General features: G+C 28.8%; 1 protein-coding gene across 3 annotated transcripts in view; it reads right to left on the reverse strand.

The window, feature by feature from the left end:
* Positions 1-26858, reverse strand: part of LOC136088947 (receptor-type tyrosine-protein phosphatase alpha-like) — a 165485-nt gene that overhangs the window by 99032 nt on the left and 39595 nt on the right. For 2 of the 3 annotated variants that reach the window (XM_065814232.1, XM_065814231.1), the window contains exon 5: positions 18528-18672. In XM_065814232.1, coding sequence (XP_065670304.1) covers positions 18528-18672 — 145 coding nt within the window. Of the gene's footprint in view, positions 1-56; positions 197-18527; positions 18673-26858 lie in introns of those variants that run through there. The other variant, XM_065814233.1, reaches the window with a different exon arrangement.

The raw sequence follows: 26858 nt of genomic DNA on the forward strand, positions 1-26858 counted from the left end.
TTAAAAATGGCATCTACTTATTTTGGAATTTAATAACTAGTAATTATTTGGATCACCTTTTTAATAAATGCTATAGCAGACATCGTTATAATTGGAATTTATTGAAATAAGACTACAGCGTGCTTCACATTGTTTGAATTGCCATTACACATTGACTACAGTGTGCTTCACATTGTTTGAACTGGCGTTATTGAATCTAATTTAAACATACAAAGGTTTTCAATCTTCTAATTCAACTAGCCTAGGTTCACATTAGCAAGATTATTAAATACTAACAAGACTATCAAATTTTTTTTATTGTTATTATCAACAGAAGAGTAACTGCATTAATTATTGTTTTACACAAAACTTTGATATCCTGGTACACCTGGTCTATGTTCAAAACTTATGTAAGACTATACTAAATTTTATTAACAATATAAAAGTAAAACAAAAGTTAAATTTGTTGCTGATCTTTACTATTCACACAATTTCTATTGCATATTGTTAATTAACACTAAGCACAATCTTTTTTAAATATAATTGAGCGTATGTGTGTATGGATTTGTGTATATAAAAATGGATATATATATATATATATATATATATATATATATATATATATATACATATAAAGAGAGAGAGAGAGAGAGAGAGAGAGAGAGAGAGAGAGAGAGAGAGAGTAACTGATATATGTGTATATGTGTAGATATGTATGTGTGTATATGTATATATGCACATGTGTATAGTGTATATATTGTGTTTGTTATATTCTATATTGATTTATTAGTGTAAATTCTATAATGATTTATATAGTTGCTTTATGCTTTATTCTAATAAATTTATATTCCATCTATATTATAAGTTTGTGTACTTATATAGTTTTATACTTATATAGTCTTATACTTAAAGTATACAAATACTTATTATTACTAAATAATATTAGTGTATTTACCAATATCATAAAATTATATTTCTTATTATTAATTTATATTTTATTGTTATATTGCTTAATTACCCCTATAAACTTAAAAACAAAATATTACTTAGTTTTCTGAACTTATATTTTCAGTTATGACTATAAAATAAAGTTTCTCTTTTTAACTTTGTTTAAAATATTATTATAAAAAGATAGTATATATATATATACTATATACACAAAAAAAAAATTAAACAAATAAATTGATTTACAACTACAAACCTATTCCATTAAATCCTATGCTTTATCATTTCAGTTTTGCTTTATCATTTCAATTTATCGCTTTATCATTTTGTTTGCATTATCTCTATATCCTTAGAAACTTCTAATAGACTTATATGTAAATCATAAATATTAATTTATAAAATGTGGTATTAAAACAATCCTGCAAACTATGCACAAAAAAAAATGTATCCAAAAACCATAGAGTCATCTAATGTGACTGCTGCTCTTTTTGGATTCACACATAGTGCAACTAATTAATAAGCATACACATAACATTATCTCCAATGACTGTTTAGAATGGTATTTCTCTGACTGTTTTTCCAAAAATATACCATTTAGTAGCCTTTACGATCAAGAACTTACGCTTACACTTTCATGCAAGAACCTTTCACTAAAGTTATTAAAATCTATAAGTCTATATAAAGATATGAATAATGTATATAATCCAACTATTAATTGTAAATGTCTTGATGTTACTGAATTCAATAATTCTTTAAATCCTGATACTGATATATATCTTTATCTTAATACTGCTTCCTCACCACAACATATCGACAATCTCTGTAGCCTTATTGGTACTCTTAACACTTTCCCTATGGTGATAGGAATTACTGAATCAAATTTATATATAAAAGACTCAAATATAACTGATATTACCATAAATTGATTTAAAGCTGAACATTGTCCTATTGAGTCAAAAAAAGGTGGGGCTCTTCTGTATCTAAGCTCTGATCTTAACTATGTAGTTCGTGATGATCTTACAATATATGCCTCAAAATTTCTCAAATCAGTTTTTGTTGAAGCTATCAACCCTCATAAAACCAATACTTTAATTGGCTGTATACATCGCTACCCAACATTAAATCCAAAAGAATTCATTGCAAATCATTTAACTCCTTTACTTAATAAAATTAAGATATAAAAAATAAAACATTTTATTAATAGGTGATTTCAACATGGACTTAATTAGTTATAAAGAAACTCCTATCGTTTTTAATTATCTCCAAACATTATGCTCTTGCTTGCTTCTCCCAACCATTATTCTTCTAACACGTATAACTTCATGATTCTCATTGATAATATTTTTATAAACTCCTATTCCCCTGAAACAATCTCTGGCAAACTAACAATTTCTATTTCAGACCACATGGCTCAGTTTCTCTGTATTCCTAGAATTACCCCCAAAAAAAATAATATAAAAATCTCTAGAAGATGCTTCAAAAACATTGATACTGACACCTTTAAACAAGATATATATAGTATGAACTGGGAGGCACAAAAAAAAGACGATGATATAAATAAATCGATGATAAGTTTTTTAAATACATTTAGACAGACATGCTCCCTAAAGAACAATATAGACTTTATCTGTTAAATGAAACAAATTTATAAAAATATACTGAAATAGAATTAAAAAAATTTGGTAAAATAGAAGATATATTTTCTTTGCTGTTTTCAAAAAAAAACTTGTTTAAATGCCTAGAAAAAAGACAAAAAGAAACTTTGCAAATTGAGCAAAATGAGGTAAGAGAAAACAATGCAATCAAAACTATTCTTCAATCTTAATTGGTTATCGAAATCCTTTATATTTCCATGAATTTTTATATCAAAGCATAAAAAAAGTCCATGGAAATGTTGATAGTCTGCTCAAAAATCTTAAAAGATGACAGTTTAAAAAGCACACAGAGACCACTCTGTGTGCTTTTTAAACTGTCATCTTTTAAGATTTTTTGAGAATCACTAGAGTAAAAATATCTATTGAAAACAATAAAAAACTAAACTTATAAAAATAGGTTTTTTGGTTGTTCCAAAATTAATAATAAATTCAGTATTGTATATAAACTTTATTTTTTAAACTTTTTATTTATTATACAAAGCAAAAACTGAAGTTAAACACACAACTACATTAATAAATATGTCATATTAGTTAGTTCATATTTTAAATGATGCTAAAGCACTACATTTTTTTGAATTAAGTAGCCTGGTTTTTATCATTTATATTAAAACGGTTCATTTAGTTATTAGTTCAAATTTATCGTATTTATTTTATTTTTTGTCCAATGCTTTTTATAAATTTCAAACAAATATTTTAGCTTTTAAAACTCCTTTTAAATTTATTTTATAAAAATTTTCAAAGTAATACTTATTTTAATGCTTAAGAAACCAGTACTTTTTATTACACTATTAAATTTGAGTTGTTTTTGCGCATTTGTTTTTGCGCTAAAAAATTTCGCTATTAAAAGTGTTAATAAATTTAATTCTAGAAAAAGTTTGAAAAAGATTTATAAAAAAAATACATATTTATATAAATGTAATTACACATAATACTCTTTAATAATTTAAATAAAATGAGTTTATTGTAAACATAATTAATTTGTTACTTTATTTAATAAAGTAATAAGTAAACTTTATGTATTTAATATATTTACGTAGTAATTTATGTATTTAATAACTTTGTATTTTTATTATACATTCTTATTATATATTTAATTATGTATTTAATAATTATATAATTTATGTATTTAATATATTTTCATAATAATTTGTGTATTTAATAATTTACAAAGCATTTTGCATAGTATATGAATTTTAAAAAAACCTAATATAAATATATTTTCCTTTTCAAATTTTAGTTTTTTGAGCTTAGATTTTTTATTTTTCTTTAAGATTTTCTTTGTTTGATAATTTATCTTACAAACTTTCTTTTTATTTTCAGCACATTTTGAAATGCCTAGAGTTGTCAAAATTTTGAGTTGTCAAAACAAATTGCATGGTCAAGTTGTAAAACAAAATTTTTTATGCGTGGTCAGGAATGACATTCGATCACACCTCTTTAATTCTTATTGGACATGTCCATCAAACTTGAGTATTTATCAGACAAATTGCTCAGAACTTAAAAGTTCCTTTTGGAACCATGCCTTTTTATTTTTTGAAAAGGTGCAAAAATGTTTTGTTAACATTGTTTGACCTGCTCTTGCAGCTAAACTTCAACCATTGCCACATCGTTATAATATTGCTTTTCTTTCTCTTTTCTATAAATATTAAAATGGGCACTGCTCTAAAGAGCTAGTGTCTTTTGTGTTATCTACTAAAATTCATTTTCGTGTCACTCATCATTCAATTAAGTCTAATCTTTTTACAGTGACTGTGCCTAAGTGCTCAGAAAACTCTATTTTTGTCTAGTTCTTTTCCTCAAACATCAGTCCTTTGAAATTCATTGAAAATGGAAAACATCAGTCTTTTAGAATTCTTGTTTTCCTGATTCGTTTGTTAATTGTTAAATTTTATCTTTATTGTTTCAGTAACTACCAACACTAATAGTGGTTGTTTAATATTATTTTTTTCACCAGTTCTATTTGGTTTAATAGGAGAGGAAGTAGTTGGAACCTAATTATAAAATTTAATAAATCAAATTGTGAATAAAATGCAATGAACTTGGAACTTGAATTTAAGGAGGTGAATTTAATATTTAAAAAAATACAACTACAATATTTAATAATACAGGAATTTTTGGCTTCTTGTTTCAAAAAAAATTCCTGTTTCAAAAAAAAAAATATCATTATTTAACAGTTTAAATTTTTTTTTACATAATTTTCATGTAGTCATGGAAATTATAGTTATTTAAAAATTATTTTTTCAACTATATATCTAAATAAGTAGAAAATTTTAATTACTAATAAAAATTTGAAAAAATTTCATTTCTGTTGCTGTTTTTTTTTGAAAATGTTAAATAAAAAACATTTAAAAATAATATTTTAAAATGAGTAACCAAATTCAATAGGCAAGTAGTAAAATTAGAAGTTACAGTTTATATGTGTCTGTCTGAAGTTACAGTTTATATGTGTTTATATCTGTTTATATCTGTTATATGTGTTTATACAGTTATGTGTTTATATGTGTTATATGTGTTTATACAGTTTATACCTGTTTATATGTGTCTGTCTGAAGTTCCAGTTTATATGTGTAAAATTAGAAGTTACAGTTTATATGTGTACAGTTTATATGTGTTAGTGGCAAATTTTTGCCGCTAAAACAATGTAAACAAATAAATTGACAAATAAATTCGGTTAAAAATTAATTTGTCTTTGTCAAAAAATGCTTAATTCAGCAAAAACTCGTGTTGATTGCAGAAAATCTGTTTGCTTTTTGTGATGGCATATTAACTGATTTTTTGATTGAAAGAGTCAAAAATATTTTTAAGTGTAATTGTAATTCATGTAGAAGCAAACTACAACAACTTGATACTGTTAGTATTATTGGACAGATACCAGACTTGTACAATTTCAATTCGATTATCATTAAGTCACCTACATAATATTCTGACCAGTGTATAATTTGTAGGGTGGCCAAATCAAAGCTCAAAGAAAATCTGCCACAGATTGAGCTTGACATATTGAATCGAAAAAATAAGTCTACCCTGAAACTGACTGTATTAAAGCTTTCAGTTCCAAACCTTCATTATCACAGCTGAAAAAAGATGCAGTATTTGTTTGTCAGTACTTGCGAAAGAACATCCTCACTTTAGTACTATAGGTACAAGGCGAAAAATGTACAGAAACTTGCCGTAGAGGACAGTAAGTGTGCTGAATAAATAGCAACTGATTTAATCTCTAAAAAAGATCCCACTCCAGGAGGTACTGTCAAACTTAGTCAAGCAAATAGAGGTAAATCTTTAAAAGTTCTGCCAGGACATTCAGCAAAGTACAAGCAGCAGCTATTTACTGCTGAAACATTGGTCAAAGTTCAAAACAATTGGTCCAATGTTGGAGTGAAAAGACTTGCATCAGCTCTAATCAACTGAATGGAAAAAAGAGCTGTAGAGCCAAACGTGAATTAAAAACCTCTGGAAAAAAATAGCAGATTTTTTCATGATGCCAAATGTTGTTATTCTGCACAAAGAAATAAAAAACCTAATTCAAAAAGTTGATCACTGCAAGAACTTGAATGCCTTAATCAATCAATTCTCTCAGTAAGAGTTACTTACATCACATCATTTAGTTAAACTTGGAAATCGATGGAGGAGGTTCATTCTTGAAAATTACCCTCAGCGTAATTGATAAATATTCCAAGCAAAGTTATACTTAAGGATCATCATGTCTCCAATCAAGTTCCTCTGCCCAAGATGGTGGTGTAAAAAAGCAGCTAATTGTTGCTGCAGCAGATGGTGTTCCTGAAACATATGAAAATCTTAGGACAATATTAAGCCTGATGCAAATTAAAGATTTTCATATGTTTCAATGTTCCTGAAACATATGAAAATCTTAGGACAATATTAAGCCTCATGCAAATTAAAGATGTGTCTAACATAATTTCATGTGACATGAAAGTAGCCAACATTTTATGTGGTATCCAGTTTCACTCTAGCAAAAACCCAAGTTGCTGGTGTGATTTCGAGTCTGACAACCTTTCAAACTCTGGCCAATCAAGAACATTTAGTTTTTTATGCAACAGTTATGCTGGATTCTTCTCTTAAAACTTCAATCGGCTAAGAATTATTTAAATGTTGTCAATTCTCAATTAATTAACCACCAAAAGACAATATGAGCTTATTCTTGATGTAATTTCTCTGATGGAACTCCATCTTTTTCTTGGAATCTTCAACCATATTTTCAAGCAACGCTTTGAAATATGGGATCAAGCACAAGAATGGTTGAATCTCTTGCAACTTTAAATGCAAGCATAGCATGGGGGACAGTTCAATGGAAATGAATGAAACAAACTGTTGAAGAATGTTGACATTTTTCAGGGTCTTGCCCATAAGCACTGTGCATTGCAAGCAACGTCTTTTGTTAATTGCTTTAGAAAGCTGTTTAAAAAGCTTGCTTTTGGAAAGATTTTAAATGCCAAAATATTTCAGAATTCAAACATTCTTACTTAGATCTTGAAATTTCAGTTACTCCCAAAGCACATGCAATTTTTCATCACATTTATGAATTTGCTGAAAAAATTGAAACTGGGCTAGGAGTTTTCAGTGAGCAAACCACTGAATTGATGAATGCCAAATTCAAGGTCTAGCAAAGGTTTAAAATGCAACCTTCACATCCTGAATTTGGGGACACACTTCTGAGTTGTGTTATTGATCTAAACAACAAACACATTTGAAATAAAATTGTTGTGGATTAAAAACTTTTCTCAGGAGAAAAATCTCAGTCAGAGTATATTTTCATGTGTGTAATTACTTCTTTTTGCCAGAAGATCTACAGTCTTGATATAAAAAGAATATCATATGTCTCAAATTTGTATTGGTTTAAGCTAACTTATAAATCAGTGTATTTACATTTAGAAAAACACTGATCAGTGTATTTACATTTAGAAATACACACATCTTTTTGATTTTTTATCCTACTAAAAAGTCAAAAGAAATTTAATATACTATATTGTATATTTATATGCTAGTATTGGAATGTATATAAGTATATTCTTTATCAAAACCTAATTTTGAATCTTAGGAATATTAGAGATATTTGTAAAATTTAAGGCAAAAAAAAGCGTTTTTCTAGAACTTTTGTCTGTGCAAACACTTTTTAAGAATAAAGGTTACTGGTGTATTTAGACGGAAACTTTAAATGCAATTTTCTCCTGTAGATGTAATCAAAAAATTTTAATTTTTTCTTAAAAGTTATCCCTTTTGCCTATAAAATTACCCCTCCAAGGGGTTTTCCGGGTCATTTCTGAAGAGGTTAAGACCGGTTTTCGGACAACTGCAGTGGTGAAAACCATTTGAAGCAAAGAATTTTTTTATTATTAATTTTTTTTTCAAATACTTGTAACTACCAAGATATTTGATAAAGCCAATTCTTTTGCAAAAATTACATATTTCTATAACAGACCTAAGTTGCAAAAACTACATATTTCTATAACAGACCTAACTCAAGCTAAAGTTGTAAATAGATTGTTTTGATGTAATGATTAGTTGGCGCAGAGATTTATGAACTAGTAGGAGTTCGAACACACAACTAACAATTTTCTGCAATAATCACAAAAATACTATATAGAGCTATACTGTAATGACAGTTTGTTAATAGAATTGTTAGTGAAATAGGTAGCTAATTTTGTCAATCTCATTTATGTCAGCTTTTGGCATTAGGCAACTGTAAGTCAATTAGCTTTGAAAATTGATGGCTACAGCTTGTGAGCACTTACTCAGATGTAGATGTCAAAAAAAGAGCTGCCACAGTTGTTAAAAGATACCATTAATATCTGTCTGAAACAAATATGGGATGAGCTTTTGGATGAAATTAGTACAGAAAAAAATAAAGTAATTATTATTCAAAATTTGGAAACCAAACCTGCGAGAAAAAAAGAAACTAAACTGATTAGAGAATTAGAAAAGTTTAGACTTTAAAGATATTAGCTATTTTGATGCCAAACAAAAACATTTATTGAATTATTTGCGCTCTATGACATAACAGAATACTGCAGTGATTATCTAAAAATTATTAAGAATGCTCTTAAGGATGTCAATTATACTAATTTAAAAAATTGGTCAGAGACAAACAATAAAAAAAAATCTTGCTGAGGGTAGTCAAATGATTCAGAAGCACTAATGAAAAACCATTTTCTAGGTTAAAGAAGCAGATTTGAAAAGTTTGGTCTTTAGTATTTTTTTAAAATGTTTCTAATGATGATGAATTACATATTTGGGTCATCCCATGCCAAGTGGTGCAAATTTTAATGAGGTCCCTCATGGACCATCTCAGATTTTATTGAAATTTTTTGATTTTGTACATATATATGTTAAAAGCATGTTTTGAAAATTTTAGATCAATATCTAATATGGTTCTTGAGAAAACGCTATTCAAGTAGTGGGCTATTTTGTATAAAATTTCACTCTACAAGAAAAAAGGGTTTTTTCATCATTTTTAACAGCCAATAACTTTTGAACAAGTTAGTTTTATACTTCAATTATTATAAGATAGCAAGTGTGCTGTGGATACTTTGAAAAAAGAAAAAAATATTATTTCTGGCATCTTAACTTTTTCCATAATGGTGGGCTAAAGTTGATTTTTTTGTTTTAAGAATAAGTTTTTTTGTGATTTTAAAGACCTTAATCTTAAAAACTAGTTACAAAGTTAATACAAATCAAATTGCCTGCTGATCTACATGTGGTGGATCAACATTTTTAAAAAAATCAGTTGATTAAAGAGCTGCATTCAAAAGTTATAGGTCTCCAAAATGAGTCAGATCGAGATTTTCATAAAATTGATCTGTGATGCAAAGCATCTGTTACCTAAGATGGCACTTTTTTTTTTTTTATAAAATTTTTTATACGCATCAATTAAAGACTGTTAATTAATAAAAACCAAAAAAATTAATGGGCGCTTATTTATAACCCCCAAAAGGTAGTCTCTAAAAGTCAGGTAAATTTTCCATAAACAATTATTACTTTTTAAAAGTTTAGTTATTGTTTCATTTAATTCTATATTACTAGTATGTCAATCTAAAAAGTACTAATAAAACCAAATAAATTGTTGTATTTTAGAACTAATTAATAATAAGTAATATGCCTGAGCTTTCTACTTGCTGTATTGGTAAAGCATTAAATGAACAGTGCTATCTATCTAATAAAAGTAAACGCTACCAAGAACTGTCTAAACTAAACCAAGAGCTTATTTCTTTGAAAAGCAAAATATCCCATAGATTTTATTTGTAGCTATCACGAGAAAGTTTACTTGTCGAGGTATGAAAATGAACATCGCAGGTATTGTTGTAATCCGTTGAACAAGCACGCAAAAAATGTGAAAAGTAAGTTTCAATATTTAATATCTTAATTTAATAAAAATACCTTAATAAGACTAAATAAATAAATAAAAAAATATTTAATAATTATTTCTGTTATTTTTTAGATTCTCTTAGAGTTATCAGTCTTTCATATGCCAAAGATTTTGGTTTAATACCTGGTCAAAAAATTTGCACTAGTTGCAGAAAAGTTCTGAATTGCAAACATAATACAAAAGAAAATGAACTCCAAGAAAAAGAAATTTATGTTGACAACCATACATTAAAAGAAGATCTTAATTCAAGTATTGCAAGTTTTGGATGCTCACCTCTAAAACTTGTTTCAAAAAAAGATAGAGTTGCATATGGAAAGCGTAAAATTGATAGCGTAAGAGCTCATACACAAAAGGCTGTTGCCAATGTGCTAGGTTTAAAAATAGCTGCACTTTGTGGAATTGAATCACCCTCAAAAAAATGTTTGAAAAAACAAACACAGATTTAGACAATATTATGACTCAAATTAAGTCAAAATTTGAAAAAACATTGTCAAATTCTGAAAAAATCACACTTCTTACACTCACTCCAGACAGTTGGTCAATAGAGAAAACTCAGAAGTTTTTTTTTACTTCAAAAAGATCTGTAGTACAAGCCAGAAAATTAAGTAAAAAAAGTGGAATACTATCAAAACCTTCTCCAAAATCGGGTAGAAAACTAAGCGAAGATGTAATTACAGAGGTTGTTCATTTCTACGAATGCGATGAATATTCAAGGGTTTGTCCAGGAAAAAAAGAGTTTGTTTCAGTTAAAGTAGATAGTAAAAAGCAACATATCCAAAAGCGCCTTCTACTAGTCAATATGAAAGAGCTACATATTGAGTTTAAAAAGAAATATAATTATCTTAAAGTTGGATTTTCAAAATTTTGTGAGCTAAGGCCCAAGTGGTGCATTCCTGTGGGTGGTGCTTCTGGTCTGCATGCAGTTTGTGTTTGCCAGTACCATCAAAATGTAAAGCTCCTTGTACAGAAAATTCCTGGAATTTCTGATTACAAAATCTTATTAAAATTAATGGTTTGTAGCATTGAAAATAGAGATTGTATGCTGCATAGCTGCGATAAATGTCCTGCTAAAAAGGTTTTGTTAGACTACATTGACACTTTGTTTACAGAAAAAGAAATTAGTGAAGTTAACTTTTATCAATGGCAAAAATCAAATTACCAATGTACTTTAGTACCAGCAACTGTACCTTTAGATGAATTTATTGAAATGGTTTATGAACAGTTAGATAGTTTACGAGTGCATCATTTTATATCAAAAAGTCAAGCCACCTACTACCAACATTTGAAAACTAATTTAAAAGAAAATCAAGCTTTGGTTCTTCTTGACTTTGCAGAAAACTATAGTTTTCTAATACAGGATGCAGTGCAAGGTTTTCACTGGAATAACAGCCAAGCAACTGTGCACCCCTTTGTTGCGTATTTTATAAAAGATGGAAAACTTGATAGTCAAAGTTATTGTGTTATATCAGATCATCTGAAACATGGAACAGATGCTGTTCATTGCTTTATCGGTAATGTTATTGATAAACTTAAACAATTACAAACATTTGAACACATTATCTATTTTAGTGATGGAGCTGCATCACAATATAAAAATTACAAAAATCTTATCAACTTATGCTACCATAAACACGATTTTGACATGACTGCAGAGTGGCACTTTTTTGCAACATCGCATGGTAAAAGCCCTTGTGATGGTGTTGGTGGAACAGTGAAACGTCTTGTTGCACGAGCCAGTCTACAATCACTAAACGATCCTATTGACACACCAAGCAAAATGTACAGCTGGTGTGTTCAACACGTCAAAGGAATATCTTTTTTTTTTTGTTGACAAAGTTTCAATAGAAACACATACTACAAACTTCAATTTGGAAGAGAGATATCGTTCTTGTTCGACAATACCTGGGACACGAAACCACCACAGTTTTATCCCAATGTCACTTACCTCAATAAAAATAAGAAGAGTCTCATTTGATATTATTTGCACTAATGTGGATTTTTCTACTAGCAGAATTTATATTAATAAAATTTCCAGTTACTCACCAGGAGAATATGTGGCCTGCGTTTACGATGCTCAATGGTATTTAGGAAATATTCTTAGTATTTCAGAAGAGCATCAAGATCTTAATATGAAATTCATGAAAAAGTCTTTATGTAACAAGTTTACGTGGCCATGCAGAGATGATCTTTGTTGGGTACCTCTAATGCATATTTTATGCAAAGTGCAATCTCTTAAAGTCCAGTCAAACAGTGGAAGATTTTATAGTATTGACTTAAAAGAAATCAATGAGATTATTTTATTATTTGAGAAATTTAACTTTTTGTAAATTTTATTATTTTTGTTTATTTTCTTAAAAATATTTTGTTTGTTTTTCATTAAAAAAATTATTGTATTATAAAGAGGGGAGAGGACAGAGGGGAGGGGACTTTATCTATTGGGATTTAAAAGTTCTTTATCTAAAGGGATTGAAAGGCTTTAAGCATTGATATTTTTTAATTGATATTTCATAATAAATAACATTATATAATTCAATGCATTTATTTATTATGTCAATTTCAGAATTTTATGGAAAATTTACCTGACTTTTAGAGACTACCTTTTGGGGGTTATAAATAAGCGCCCATTAATTTTTTTGGTTTTTATTAATTAACAGTCTTTAATTGATGCGTATAAAAAATTTTATAAAAAAAAAAAAAGTGCCATCTTAGGTAACAGATGCTTTGCATCACAGATCAATTTTATGAAAATCTCGATCTGACTCATTTTGGAGACCTATAACTTTTGAATGCAGCTCTTTAATCAACTGATTTTTTTAAAAATGTTGATCCACCACATGTAGATCAGCAGGCAATTTGATTTGTATTAACTTTGTAACTAGTTTTTAAGATTAAGGTCTTTAAAATCACAAAAAAACTTATTCTTAAAACAAAAAAATCAACTTTAGCCCACCATTATGGAAAAAGTTAAGATGCCAGAAATAATATTTTTTTCTTTTTTCAAAGTATCCACAGCACACTTGCTATCTTATAATAATTGAAGTATAAAACTAACTTGTTCAAAAGTTATTGGCTGTTAAAAATGATGAAAAAACCCTTTTTTCTTGTAGAGTGAAATTTTATACAAAATAGCCCACTACTTGAATAGCGTTTTCTCAAGAACCATATTAGATATTGATCTAAAATTTTCAAAACATGCTTTTAACATATATATGTACAAAATCAAAAAATTTCAATAAAATCTGAGATGGTCCATAAGGCACCTTTGCACCACTTGGCATGGAATGACCCATTTAGCAATGATGAATCATCATTAAATACATGATTCGAATCAAACATATTTTCTAAGATTGTTCCAAGTCCGCAGTGTAGTTTTACAAAAAAATTTTATGCCAAGTGAAGTTGCTCGATGACATGAGAGTTGGCAACTGTCTATCAAGCTTATATTAAGATGCAAGGTTTGAATTTTAAATAGATTAAATAGATATGCAGGAGATTTAGTGAATCATGAAGGATATCATGTAAATTGCTCTTTGACGTATCACCAACCAGTGGTGTGATTGAAGCAAATTTCATGTTTATGAATGAAAGGAAGAGAGACATACAATATGAGATGAAATATTTTGAATATCTTGGAGTTAGTTAAGATTTTTCTGAGAAGTTCCAGATGAAGTCTGCAGGTATAGTCAAGTCGAAAGTTTACAATGCCACAGGCAAATATATTCACAACAACTTTGGGAAGACATGGCCATATTAGTGATGTGTCCTAATAAGATAGTAGCAAGATTTTACAAAAATTTTCATACGTTGATCTAAAGAGAGTGTTGAATCTTGAGTGATACAAAGAATTTTTAACATATTTGATGCAGCTAGAGCTGCACTTAAGAATGCAAATGGGGTTTTATTTTAAACTTAAAGGTTTGTTTACTAGATCCAAATAAGAACTATATACAAAAAAAGATATATTTTTATACCTTTTTTTGTATATAGATCTTTTCTACATATAAAAAAAGATATATTTTATAACTTTTTTTATATAAAGATATATATATATATATATATATATATATATATATATATATATATATATATATATATATATATACATATATGTATATATATATATATATATATATATATATATATATATATATATATATATATATATATAAAGATATATATATCTTTTTTTTATTTTTATTTTTCTAATTATCTTCGCTTCCAACAAGGCAGCAAGAAGCCACTAATTAAAGTTGGAAGTTACTGAAAGAGAAAAGATGAAGATTGTAGAGCAAGAAAACAATTGACGGACGACTTAAAAGATTGCAAATTATATGAATTAGGAAAACAAGATAAAGGAAGCGAATTCCAAAGAGCTGATGTTCGAGGAAAAAAACAAGACAAATAAGCGTTTTTGGAGCACTTAGGAACAGTCACAGAAGAAGGATGACACTTAATTGAATGACGAGTAAAATGAGAATGAACTTTAGTAGATGGCACAAGAGACACTAGCTCTTTAGAGCAGTGCCCATTATAGTAATTGTAGAAAAGAGAAAGTGAAGCAACATTACAATGATGTGACAATGGTTAGAGGTTGGCTGCAAGAGCAGGTACAACTATGTTTACAATGCGTTATTGCACCTTGTCAAAAAGAGAAAGAGCAGCATTAGAAGAACCGCCCCAGATATGGCAACAATATTCCATACAAGGCCGGATTTGAGATTTATAGAGATAGAGAATAGAATCCGAAGTAAGAAAGTGACGAGCTTGATAAAGAGATGCAACCTTAGCAGATGCTAATTTTGCAACTGATTTGATATATGGTTTCCAAGAAAGATTGGAAGTAAGAGTTAATCCTAGAAGATGAAGAGTAGATGACTCACCAAATATATCACCGTTCATAAATATAGGAAGATCTAAATTATTGCGATAAAAATTGGCTGAAAAAACTTGAGTTTTATCTGTATTGAAGTTCACTAGCCACTCTGAGCCCCATGCTGTAGCAGAAGTGAGATCCTTTTCAAGTTCAAATACCACCTCCAAGCAATCAGAGAGTGTTGGTTTCTTATCACGACAAGAATAAAAGGTAGTATAATCAGCAAATAATGCCACCTTAGAAGTGAGAATATCTGGAAGATCGCTGATGTAAATTAAAAAGAGTATAGAGCCAAGGATAAAACCTTGAGGAACCCCTGAAGTTACAGAATAAGAAGAAGAGTCCTGTCCATCAAGGACAACTTTTATGCTACGATTGGAAAGGAAGGATTCAATGATCTTAAAGATGTTGCCAGATACACCATAAGAAGAAAGCTTATAATGAAGACCAGCATGCCAAACTTTATCAAAAGCTTTTAAAATGTCAAGAGCGATGGCCTTAACCTCTCCATCTTTACCTAATGCACGATAAAACTTATCAGTTATTACTGTTAGCAAATTAGCTGTAGAACAAGAAGATCAAAATCCATATTGATGGTCAGAAAGTAAATTATTAGATTCAAGATGAGAAGTTAAGTGTTTGTTAATTAAAGATTCAAAAACCTTGCTTATGATAGGAAGAAGACTAATGGGATGGTAGTTAGACAAATCGGATAGCTCTCCAGAATTTTTGAAGATAGGGATAATGGATGCCGCTTTCCAGCAGGCTGGAAAACAAGACTCTAATAAGCACTTGTTGAATAGTTTTGAGAGTATAGACGACAGCTCCGGAGAACACTTCTGCAAGACAATAACAGGTATGTTGTTCGGGCCACAAGCTGCAGAAGAGTCTAGGCCGGAAATCACTTTAGATACTGATGATGGAGTGATACGAGTGTCAAGCAATAAATCAACCTGTTTGTTGGCAATATCAGGTAGAACGCAACTAGTGGAATCAAGAGATGATATTGATGAAAAGTATTTAGCAAACAATTCGGTTTTGTCTTTAGGTGAGGTGACAAAGTCTGAACCATACAAGAGAGGTGGAATTAAAGATTTGCCCTTATTATTGATACTATTAAAGATTTTCCAGAAGTCTCGAGAGCCTCATTTTTGAGATGAGATATAACATTTCATGACCTGAGAATAGCGGGATTCGGCCTTAGACAAAACCTTTTTACAATGGTTTCTAGCAGTAGAAAACAAACTGTCTGTTTTCTGGAGAATTGTTTTGCTGATAAATATGAAAGTAATGGTTTCTATTGGCAATCGCAGCAGTACAGTGTGAGGAAAACCATGGAGGAGAGTGAGACTTGACCTGGAATCATCAAGAGGGAACAAAAGATTCTATGCCAGCCTGAATCCACGAAGTTATGTAAGATGCGCATTTGTCAACAGGAAGACAAAAGATTTCTACCCAAGGGCCATCACGAAGAAAATCACGGAAAGAATCCCAGTCAGCTTTACTGTAGTTGTAAGAGGTTCGATAATAGGGGGATTCAGGTGATGAAGAAGAATGAGATATTAGTTTTAGAGAGATCAAACTGTGATCAGAAGAACCTAAGGGTGAATGTGGAGAAACTGAGCACTGACTAGAATCAGAAACAAGACATAAGTTGAGTAGAGAAGGTAAATGATTCGGGTTGTCTGGAAAGCGGGTTGGAAAGTTGACTATTAGAGTTAGGGATTGAGAAAAGCAAAAGTTGTGGGCTTTAATGCCTGCCAAATCACTGACACTAGAGCCAAGCCATTTAGAGTGGTGAGCATTAAAGTCACCGACAACAACTATATTAGCTGATGGATAAAGAGAGAGGGCTTGGTCAATATGATCAGAAATAATGTCAAAAAGTGTGCAGTCTTGAGATGAAGGAGAGCGATATAGAACAAAGAGAAAGGCAATAGAGTGAAGTGGTGCTAAACGAAAGCACATAAAAGAATAGTCTGTGGATTCAAACCTAGTTTCATGACAAATGGGTGACTTCTTACGAATGTAAATGCCCAGGCCAAGCATGTGACTATTGGAGTCTTTACGAATTAAAGGAAGATGACCATCAACATTAAGATCGCAAGATGAGACAGCTGATCTCAAATTAGTCTCACAAAGAGCAAGTAGGTCTGGTGAACTTTGCAAGAGATAAGACTCAACAGAAGAAAAGTTACTTCGAAGACCACAAATATTAGTGAATGATAGGTTTAAAGAACTTGGTGGCGATGATGGTTTTTTGTGTTTTATAGTTTTTGGTACTTTATTCATTTTTAAATTTGTTGAAGAACTTGACGCAAAGCATAGATAGTACTCAAAACACTGTTTAATAACCCAAGCAATTGCCTTATCACTACTAATAAACCCTAAGCCGTAACAAAGGCCTCCAAATGTGGCCTCCAAATGTACACCAAAAGTACAAACAGGGACACCATCCATGCGCAATATGGCACTGTTAATACTTTGATATTTTTCAGCTGTTGATGGAATCAGCCATTCTGAGAGCTACCACAGATTTCAGGAAACCTGACTACCAGCCGGCCTCAGATCCATAAAACTGAGTTTTAGAGCTGTACCCTTATTAGGAGATAATAGAATGAGTTGCCTAGTCATAAAAACAGAGACACAAGCAAAACCCATGCGTTGAGTCGAGAAGATCCAGCATTCAACATCCTAAACTGGAAACAATGTATTAAAAATACATCTGCACCAACCTAATAGATGAAGGGGTGCGAAGCTGGTCAACAGATGGATTCTGTTTACCCCTTAAGTATATATACATATATGTATATACATATATATAAATATATATACATAAGAATCTATACATATATGTAAACAAAAATCTCTATCGATTTTTTTTATGTTTAAAATCATCTACAAGTCCAATACCTGCACTTTTCCATCCATGTAGATTTGTACCAAATCTACATGGATGGAAAAGTGCAGGTATTGGATATGTAGATGGTATATTCTTAGAAAACAGATTGCAAGTTAACAATTTGTTTTTTAAAAAGATTTATAAAACAATATAAAAAAAAAAAAGATTTATAAAACAATAAAAAAAAAAAGATTTATAAAACAATTTAAAGTAAACTGCTTCACACTATAAAATTTCAAGTATATAAATGTATATAAATACATAAACCTTTATAAATAAAAGTATTTAAATATAAATAAAGACATAAACCTTCTTCATTATTTAGATAATAAAACACAAAAGCTTCTTATATATTTATATATATGAAATGACCATAATTGCTATACCACCACTAAATTGATTTTCATGTTCATTTCTGCTGACCCTGATAGGTTAGCGTTAATATTACTAGTAGACAACGCTAAACTTAAAATAGTACAATACAGGACAAAATAGTAAAAAAATATTGTTTCAAAACTGATATTAAACAGGATTTGTCTTTTTTATTTTTAAAATATGGTACAAAATAATAGTAAATATTAGGTGAAGTTATTGTCAAATAAAATTTTTGCAAAGATTTCAGAAAATAGAGCCAGGATTAGAGTAAGAATATTTTAATACTATTGTTTTTTTATATAAATTTTTTAACAGAGTTACACTGCTTGTTTACCATAAAAAGATTTTTTAAGCCTTCGTTTGAAATCCTAATTGAATTGCATGACAACATGAAGTCAATTAAAATATTTAAATACTGACTTGTTAAACAACCAAATAACTCTATACGAAGACATGCGTGATCAACTCCAAGAACAAGAGGAAAGATTCTAATCCGTAGAGCATTAATAGGGTATAAAAACCATCTGTACACTACTTCTTTGTGATTATTTACACCATCAAATATCTATAAATAAAGAGTAAATAAATAAAAAAAACTCTCTCTCTGTCTCTCTCTTTCTCTGTGTGTGTGTGTTTAAATATATATATATATATATATATATATATATATATATATATATATATATATATATATATATATATATATATATATATATTTAAACAACTTTAAAAAGTATTCTACACAATAGAGTGCTCAATGTTCTTAAAAGAACATATATATATATATATATATATATATATATATATATATATATATATATATACATATATATATATATATATATATATATATATATATATACATATATATATATATATATATATATATATATATATATATATATATATATATACATATATATATATATATATATATATATATATATATATATATATATATATATATATATATATATATATATATATATATATATATATATATATATATATATATATATATATATATATATATATATATATATATATATACCTTAGGGTTATGACTTTTTTGTGAACCCATTTTTCTGGGTCATAAATTGATGAATATTTGTACAAAAGTAATGTAAAAAACATTACTTCATTTTTTTGTTTAAAAAGGTAATCCACAAACCAAAAATTCAAAATTATTATAAATGCATATGGATAAAATTTCAAACAACTTTAAGATTGTTATTTTTTAATACCAATTTTTTTGGAATGGATAGTTTTTTTGTAGTTTTAAGTTAAGGCATTTCACAGTTTATTGTAACATTATAACACTCTTAATTACAAATAAATATAAAATCACAATTAAATTTTAAACTAAAAACTTAAATAAAAGTTCTACAAGTACAAAAAACTAATATATATACCAAAAAAATGTTGTGTAGTACTCAGCTTAATTAAAGCATATTATACAATTCTTATGCCTTGTAAGACAAAATCAATCTAAGCTGGAGATTTTCTTTCATTTTACAGATCGAATAGATCTTGAAGACACTTGATTGCTCGCTCTGCACACTGATTTATTCAGGGAATTTCCAGTCTTGATGGTTTCTGAGTTTAACACTTTTTTGTGTCCATGCAAGCTGCTGCATCGCTTCTGATAATCATCTGCATTGTAAATTTGGTCAGTAAACCAATTGTCCACCTATCTGTAAAAGATAAATCTATGAATATCGAGTAGTGAGTCTCATCTATCTGGTAGAAGTATAAATGCCAAAGAGCTAGTATTGCTCGGGAATTACACTTTTCTTATAGGACATTATGATTGAAGATAATACTTGAATATATTTCTTCAAGGCAACAATAATAAATATAAGTGCTATTGTAATTTAAGGACATAAGGATGACATAAAAGGTACTAAATTACTATCAAAAGGGAATGTTCTCAGCTACTTTCTACATCTTCACAAAGAGAAAAATTTGACAATTAGAGAATAATCAACTGCAGTGATTGAAAAAATTGCCCGATTTCGGGATAGAGTCATGCTATGGGTCATGAGAACAAGATCATTGAGAAATTTGAGAAATTTTACCAGCAATATGCTCTCCTCAAGAAAAATTGATTTAGACAATCTAAACCCCAAACTGTGAAAGAAAAAGCTTTCAAAGAAGATCTGAAAAATCTGTTTGATGTTGCAAGTTCAAATGCTCTTACTGAAATTAGAAATAAAGAAAACCGTAATTTTTTCATTGCACAAAGGGAGCATGGAAGAATAGAAGTAATGGGATCAATTGATAAAATCCTTGCAGATAGAGAAACACGCCTTGAACTAAGAAAAATCTTGGAACAAAGGCACAGGCAGAAAAATTAAGATAAGGAATCCACATCCTCTGCCTTCGTCATGTTAGAAACATCTGACAGTATTAGTAGTGAGGAAATATGAGAGGATTCTATATTTCCAAATCCAAAGAAGCCAAGAAGGGCAACAAAAAACATAATCACTGCTGCACTTGCAATGGCCTTAGATAGGTCTTAAGTTTTCCACAGAAATGCAGTGTTTGTGTTAACAGAAACACAGAAACATCAAGAGCACTTGGATTAAATTTTGAATGTCATCATCACATCTTGGAGGTGGTAATATTTTCAGTTCTAATGGCAACAAGCAAGGCCCAGATATATTGCAATTCAAAAGATTCCAGGCCCAATCGGAGAGCATTCTCAAGTCCCAGTTTCAGACAGGAGTAGATAATGAAGTGTTCCAACTTTTAGGAGATCAGAAAGCTGATATCTTGGACTGGGCTCATAGTGCACTTAAAAACCAAAAGCAACTTAGAGACAAATATAGAGAGCTTCTAGAGATTTCAATAATTTAACTTGGTGATATTCAGTCAAAAGGAATCCATTTTTAGGCCCTGGAGCTATGCACAGAGCAAGATGGATGACTAAAGTGATTTACTCATTAAAGATTTGGACGCTCCACAGCCAGTTATTATACTATACTGCATATAGTATTGGAAGAGTTTACTCGGACACAATAACTTATAATTATGAGGCATTGTAGATGCGCACGCGGAAAGCATTTGAATTTCTTATTTAACTTTCATAAATCTTTGAAATATCTTTAAATCTCTATATCTCTAAAGGAGTTAGAGGGGACAGTGGAAAAATCTCTAAAGGAGTTAGAGTGGTCAGTGGAAAAAGCTCTAAAGGTGTTAGAGTGGGCAGTGGAAAATATTTAGCTATATCTAAAAATAAAAGAGGTTTTTGAATGTTTTTAGTTTAATATGTATATTTTTTTTTATCTATTTTTTAAATTTTGTTTGTAAATAAATAAATTAGTTGAAAAATACAATTTTTTCTTCTTTTAATATTAATATAAACTAATATTAAGTTATGTTTATAAAATAATTTTGTTGAAAAGTTATACATTTTATTTTTATACTAAACGCAATCAAAATTTAAGTCAGCAGAACATGCAAAATATTAGAATGATTTGAGAGCTGCTGTGATAGTGTTTATGACTCTCTGTGTCAAAATAATATTATATTGTCATTTTAGATTTTGTGAGTACTTTAAATTACAGTTAATAATTTTCATAACAATTAAGAGTTATCACTGAATTAGGTATTCATTGGGCATTCATAAACAAATTCATAATTTAAATTTAGTTGCTATTTTATTTCTTTAGTTCTACTTTGATGCTCTACCAACTATCATAAGTTTACTTTGTCTACTGTTTAAATATGGTTTAAACTTAGTAAACTTTAATTATTTTAAATTTACTGTGTTGATCATTAGCTGATAGTTGAAAAAGTAATAAGTTCGTTGCAATCAAGGTAAGAATAATTTTATTTTCAGGTCAAATTGCAAAATTTGTTTGCACCGATAGCTATTATTTTTAGTTTTTGTAATAGCTAATTGTCTTTGCAATAAATGTCTTTTGTTTCAGATTTTGACTATTTTTAAGAATGCTCTAGAAAAAATATCAGCAAAAGGTAAATTTGTTTGTAGTGTTAATCTTTAGTGCTTTTACTTCTTTTATCATGTCATATCTTTTTTTTTCATTTAAGACTTATCTTGCAAAGCTTTTTCAGCAGAACAAATAGAGGGCCCACATCTCAATATATATATATATATATATATATATATATATATATATATATATATATATATATATATATATATATATACATATATATATATATATATATATATATATATATATATATATATATATATATATGTATATATATATATATATATATATATATATATATATATATGTATATATATATATATATATATATATATATATATATATATATATATATATATATATATATATATATATATATATATATATAGTGTGTTTAAATTTAGGTCAAAAGGTGCCCCCTCCCCTTTTCTTTTTTTTTAATATAGAGTGTGGATCCTGTAGAAAGTAAAGTATGAGAAGAGAGTGGTGGGGAAAACAAATGCTGAATCTATAACTAGTATTTTTGTAGTAGGTTAATCTACCAATTGTTAATTGATAATGCAAATTTAGTTGAATTTTTTTTTGTAAATATATACTTTTCTTTATATATTTCGTTTATTATTATGTATAAATAAATTGATTTCCAGTTAATAAATGTGGTGTATTTTTTCTTTTTTTTACTTTGGTTACTTTTTTTAGATTAATCAGATGATGTGTTTGTTCAATATAGACATACAAATAAAAACCATTTTTAATTTTACAAAGCTATTAGGCTTTGTATAATAAAATTATTTTTTGAAACCGCAATCTGTAATGAATCGTATTTTATCTATGTGAACAAAAGTCTATGCAAATATCTAACACATGGTGTCTACCAGATCAGGAAATTCAGAAATCTGCAAAACAAATCAGGGAATAATCAGAGAAATTAGGTTAAAGTTTGGAGACATCAGGGAAAATGGCCCTTCATCAAACCTGCATAATTTAAGTAAGTTTTATACTGCACACGTTTTATAAACTTATCTTAATACTTCAAATGCAGATTGTACAGCTATTCATGTAAGTTTAAACGATTACAGAATTTTAAGATCTAATCTTCGGTTTTTCTTGAATAAAAATCTGACGGAAATAAATATCAAAATAATTTTTTTTTCCAATTTGGTAAATAGGTTATTTGTTAATAGAATAAAAAAAAGTAGGTTTCGACTCATCACTTTTTACTCAGAAATTTCATTAAAAGGTAGGTGATACAAATTAAGAGGTGTCACAAAAGTTTAAACAACTTTATTTAGGATCAATTATTTCCTAATTAATTGATAAATCCGGTGCAAAAATTTTTTTTTATATTTAAATAAAGTTAAAATGGGTAGATTACAATCAAAAAATTCATCACAACATCATCAGGCAGCTTTTAATTCATTAAAAATCAACTTCAAATATTGTAAATTTCAAATTAATTTTAATTGCGTGCAAATGGGTCGAAAATCAGTTTCTAGTGAGATCAAGTGGCAAGTTATTGGTATGGCGAGGACAAAAAATCACACAAACGTTCAAATAGGCAAAATACTTCATGTTTCTGAATATTGCGCTCGCAAAACTATCAAAACCTGGGAACTTACCAAGGACGTCTCTGACATGTCGCATACTGGGAGACCATCCAAACTCAGCAACCATGACAAAAGTAGTATACTCATAATGAGCAGAGAAAACCCCAGACCAGACTCAGCTACAAAAAGCTAGCACAATACTTCAACGAGTCATAAAATAATCCAAAAGTTAGCAGAGAGCTCATGATACGAACATTGTTGGACAAAGGTATTAGAACGTACATAGCTGCTAGAAAACCTATTCTTTTAATCACGGATAAACATAAACAACAAGTGTATTCCAAAGAAAGGCTGGACTGGTCTGTAGAACAGTGGGCAAAAGTTATTTGGAGTGATGAAGCTAATTTTCAACTCAACCCAATTGAAAATATTTAATCTTGGATCAAGAATCAACTGACATACCATGAAATTCAATCAACTCAGCATTTGAAGCAACTTTTGAATGAGTACTGGCTGAAGGTACCTCGCGTGATGTGCATGAAATTAGTTGAATCAATGTATAAATAAGTTTATCTTTGCTGTAAAAACAAAGGAGGACACTTTAAATATCAATTTTGCTTTTCATTTTTTGTTTGAATGTTGCAATTCGTTTAAACTTTTGTGCTTCTTATTTTTCCTATATGATTTTTTGTAATTGTCTTTTTTTAACTAAATATTAAATTTTTTAATATTTAATATGCATATTGAATATGAATATGCTCATATTCAAATTCAATATGCATATATTTTTCTTTAATAAATAAACAAAAATTAATTCGACATTATTTTACAGTTTTTTTTATTAAACAAAAACCAAACATACTTGATAAAAATTCTGCAGTCGTTTAAACTTTCGTGAATAGCTGTATAATTGTTTACGTTTTTGCTATTAAAGAGGTTTTTTCCAAAATAATCCAAGTCTGGTTTTTCTGAAGTTGAGTTTTAGTAACTTTTAATTGAATTAGGGAAAACAGGTAGTGGATCAGGAAAAAATTGGGAAAATCCACCTTAAAATATAGGCAGACACCCTGATGCATTTAAACTTCAAGTTATGTAAACTATTAAAAATTATATTAAATTTTTCAGATTTACTTTTAGGGGACATTCATATATTACAAATGCACCGAGGGGGAGTAGGGGGTGTCCCAAGTTAAGTAATTTGCGTATGAGTGCATATGGTGTGCATATGGTGAGGGGGGAGGGTCAAACAAATGTATATACACAAATGCAAAAAATTGAGATACCAGTTCATATTTATTAAAAGACATTAATAAAAGGAGAACGCCTCAAACGTTTATGGCCTGTAAAGGTTATAAAGGTTAAACAGCGCAAAAAAAAAGTAATCATGTTGGCGTGCATAAATTGAATTGGGGGAAGAGGGTTAGACCACCAAGCATATGAAACTTATATGGAGGGAGGTGAGATCAATGCGGGAAAGGAGGGGAGGGGAGTAAGACCACCAAGCGTACTTAGGCATGGAGGAGGAGTAGCATAAAAACGTATGAGGTGCAACAGGGGGAGGGGGTTTCCAAATCTGGAGATTTTTGCGCACATAATATATGGGTGGTCCTAAATTTCATGGCGGCAATATCTCCTTAATTTTGATTTATAGCATTTGTGTAAGTCTTTTGTTTATTAAACAGTGTTAAAAGATATTATAGCATGCCAAAGTGGTTGATGTGCTTTGTGTGGGTTCAAATCCTATTGTTTACGCACTTAATTTTTTTTTTTTCTTTTCTAATATGCTGGAATGGAAAAGCAAAAAATTCTCATCATGTTTTTTGAAAATTTTTATACCAACAATAATTATTTAACATATAATTAGGTGGGTATTCTAAATATCATTTAGACTGGTACTCATATTCAATCCTTTGATAAAAAGCAACGCCTACCAAAGCATTAAAAGTTTTTTGAAGTTGACTAAAATAAAAAAAATTTTTATACCTTTAAAAAGTAAACAATTAGTATTTTTATATGTATATATTTATTACCTTTTACTAAAAAATATTGAAGTATGGATTAAGTATAGAAAAGGTTGGTGTGGAATAGATGTACCAAGACCCATATTTTACGGGTCATGATAGCTAGTTATAGAATAATGAGCTACCCTTAATGTTATTCAAGATCAACAATATTTCATACTGGAACAATTTAAGACTGGTTCCCATTATGTTTTCAAAACTCATAAATTTAAAACCACCCTAATATATATTTATTAGGATGGCAACAATATATGTATGTGTATATATATATATATATATATATATATATATATATATATATATATATATATATATATATATGCATATAGTTTTATAGATTGTTGCATTTGGGAAGTACGGAAGAAAAAAATGATTCTTACGCCAACACATAGGTCACTTTTAATTACTTTTGACTTTTGTCCAACATTTGCGTGCTGTCAGAAAGTTAAAACCATTAATTTAATTACAAATTAATTGTTTTTCAAAAAAACCGCAAAAACGCAAATTTAATTGACCAGTATGTTTTTAAAAACATTCTGAATGTTTTTAACAATATAAACAATGTTTTTATTTTTATTTTTTTTAATAAAATGTTTTTATAATTGTTTCTTTTGCTGTAAATCATGCGCAGAGTGTTGCTACATCGACTATCTTATAGCCTGACTCGCAACAAAGTGCTGCTACATCGACTGACAAATAGCCTGACTCGCAACGGAGTGCTGCTACATCTACTATCTTTTAGCCTGACCCGCAAGGGAGTGCTGCTACATCGACTGAGGGTTTGGTCGGGGCAGGCAATCTATCAATAATTAAAAAAAAAAATTCCGGCCTTGCATTTTAATTTTTACTTTTTGTCAACAAAATACGGAAAAAACTTTCTGACAGCATATAAGAGTTCTATATATATATATATTCATATACATATATATATATATATATATATATATATATATATATATATATATATATATATATATATATATATATATATATATATATATATATATATATATATATATATATATATATATATATATATATCTTCAATGTTAATCGTAGAACAATTCAATAAAAAGTCACTTTCATTAAGTTCAGACACCACTTTTAAAAAAATTACAATTGAGGAACCAATATTAAAGATCAAACATGCAGAAGTGAAAGTTTTTTGTCTGGTTTACTTAACCGGAAGTCTCGAAAAATATTATGAAATTATTATCAAGA

This window comes from Hydra vulgaris, chromosome 12 (genome assembly GCF_038396675.1).
Source record: "Hydra vulgaris chromosome 12, alternate assembly HydraT2T_AEP".
Taxonomy (NCBI): Eukaryota; Metazoa; Cnidaria; class Hydrozoa; order Anthoathecata; family Hydridae; genus Hydra; species Hydra vulgaris.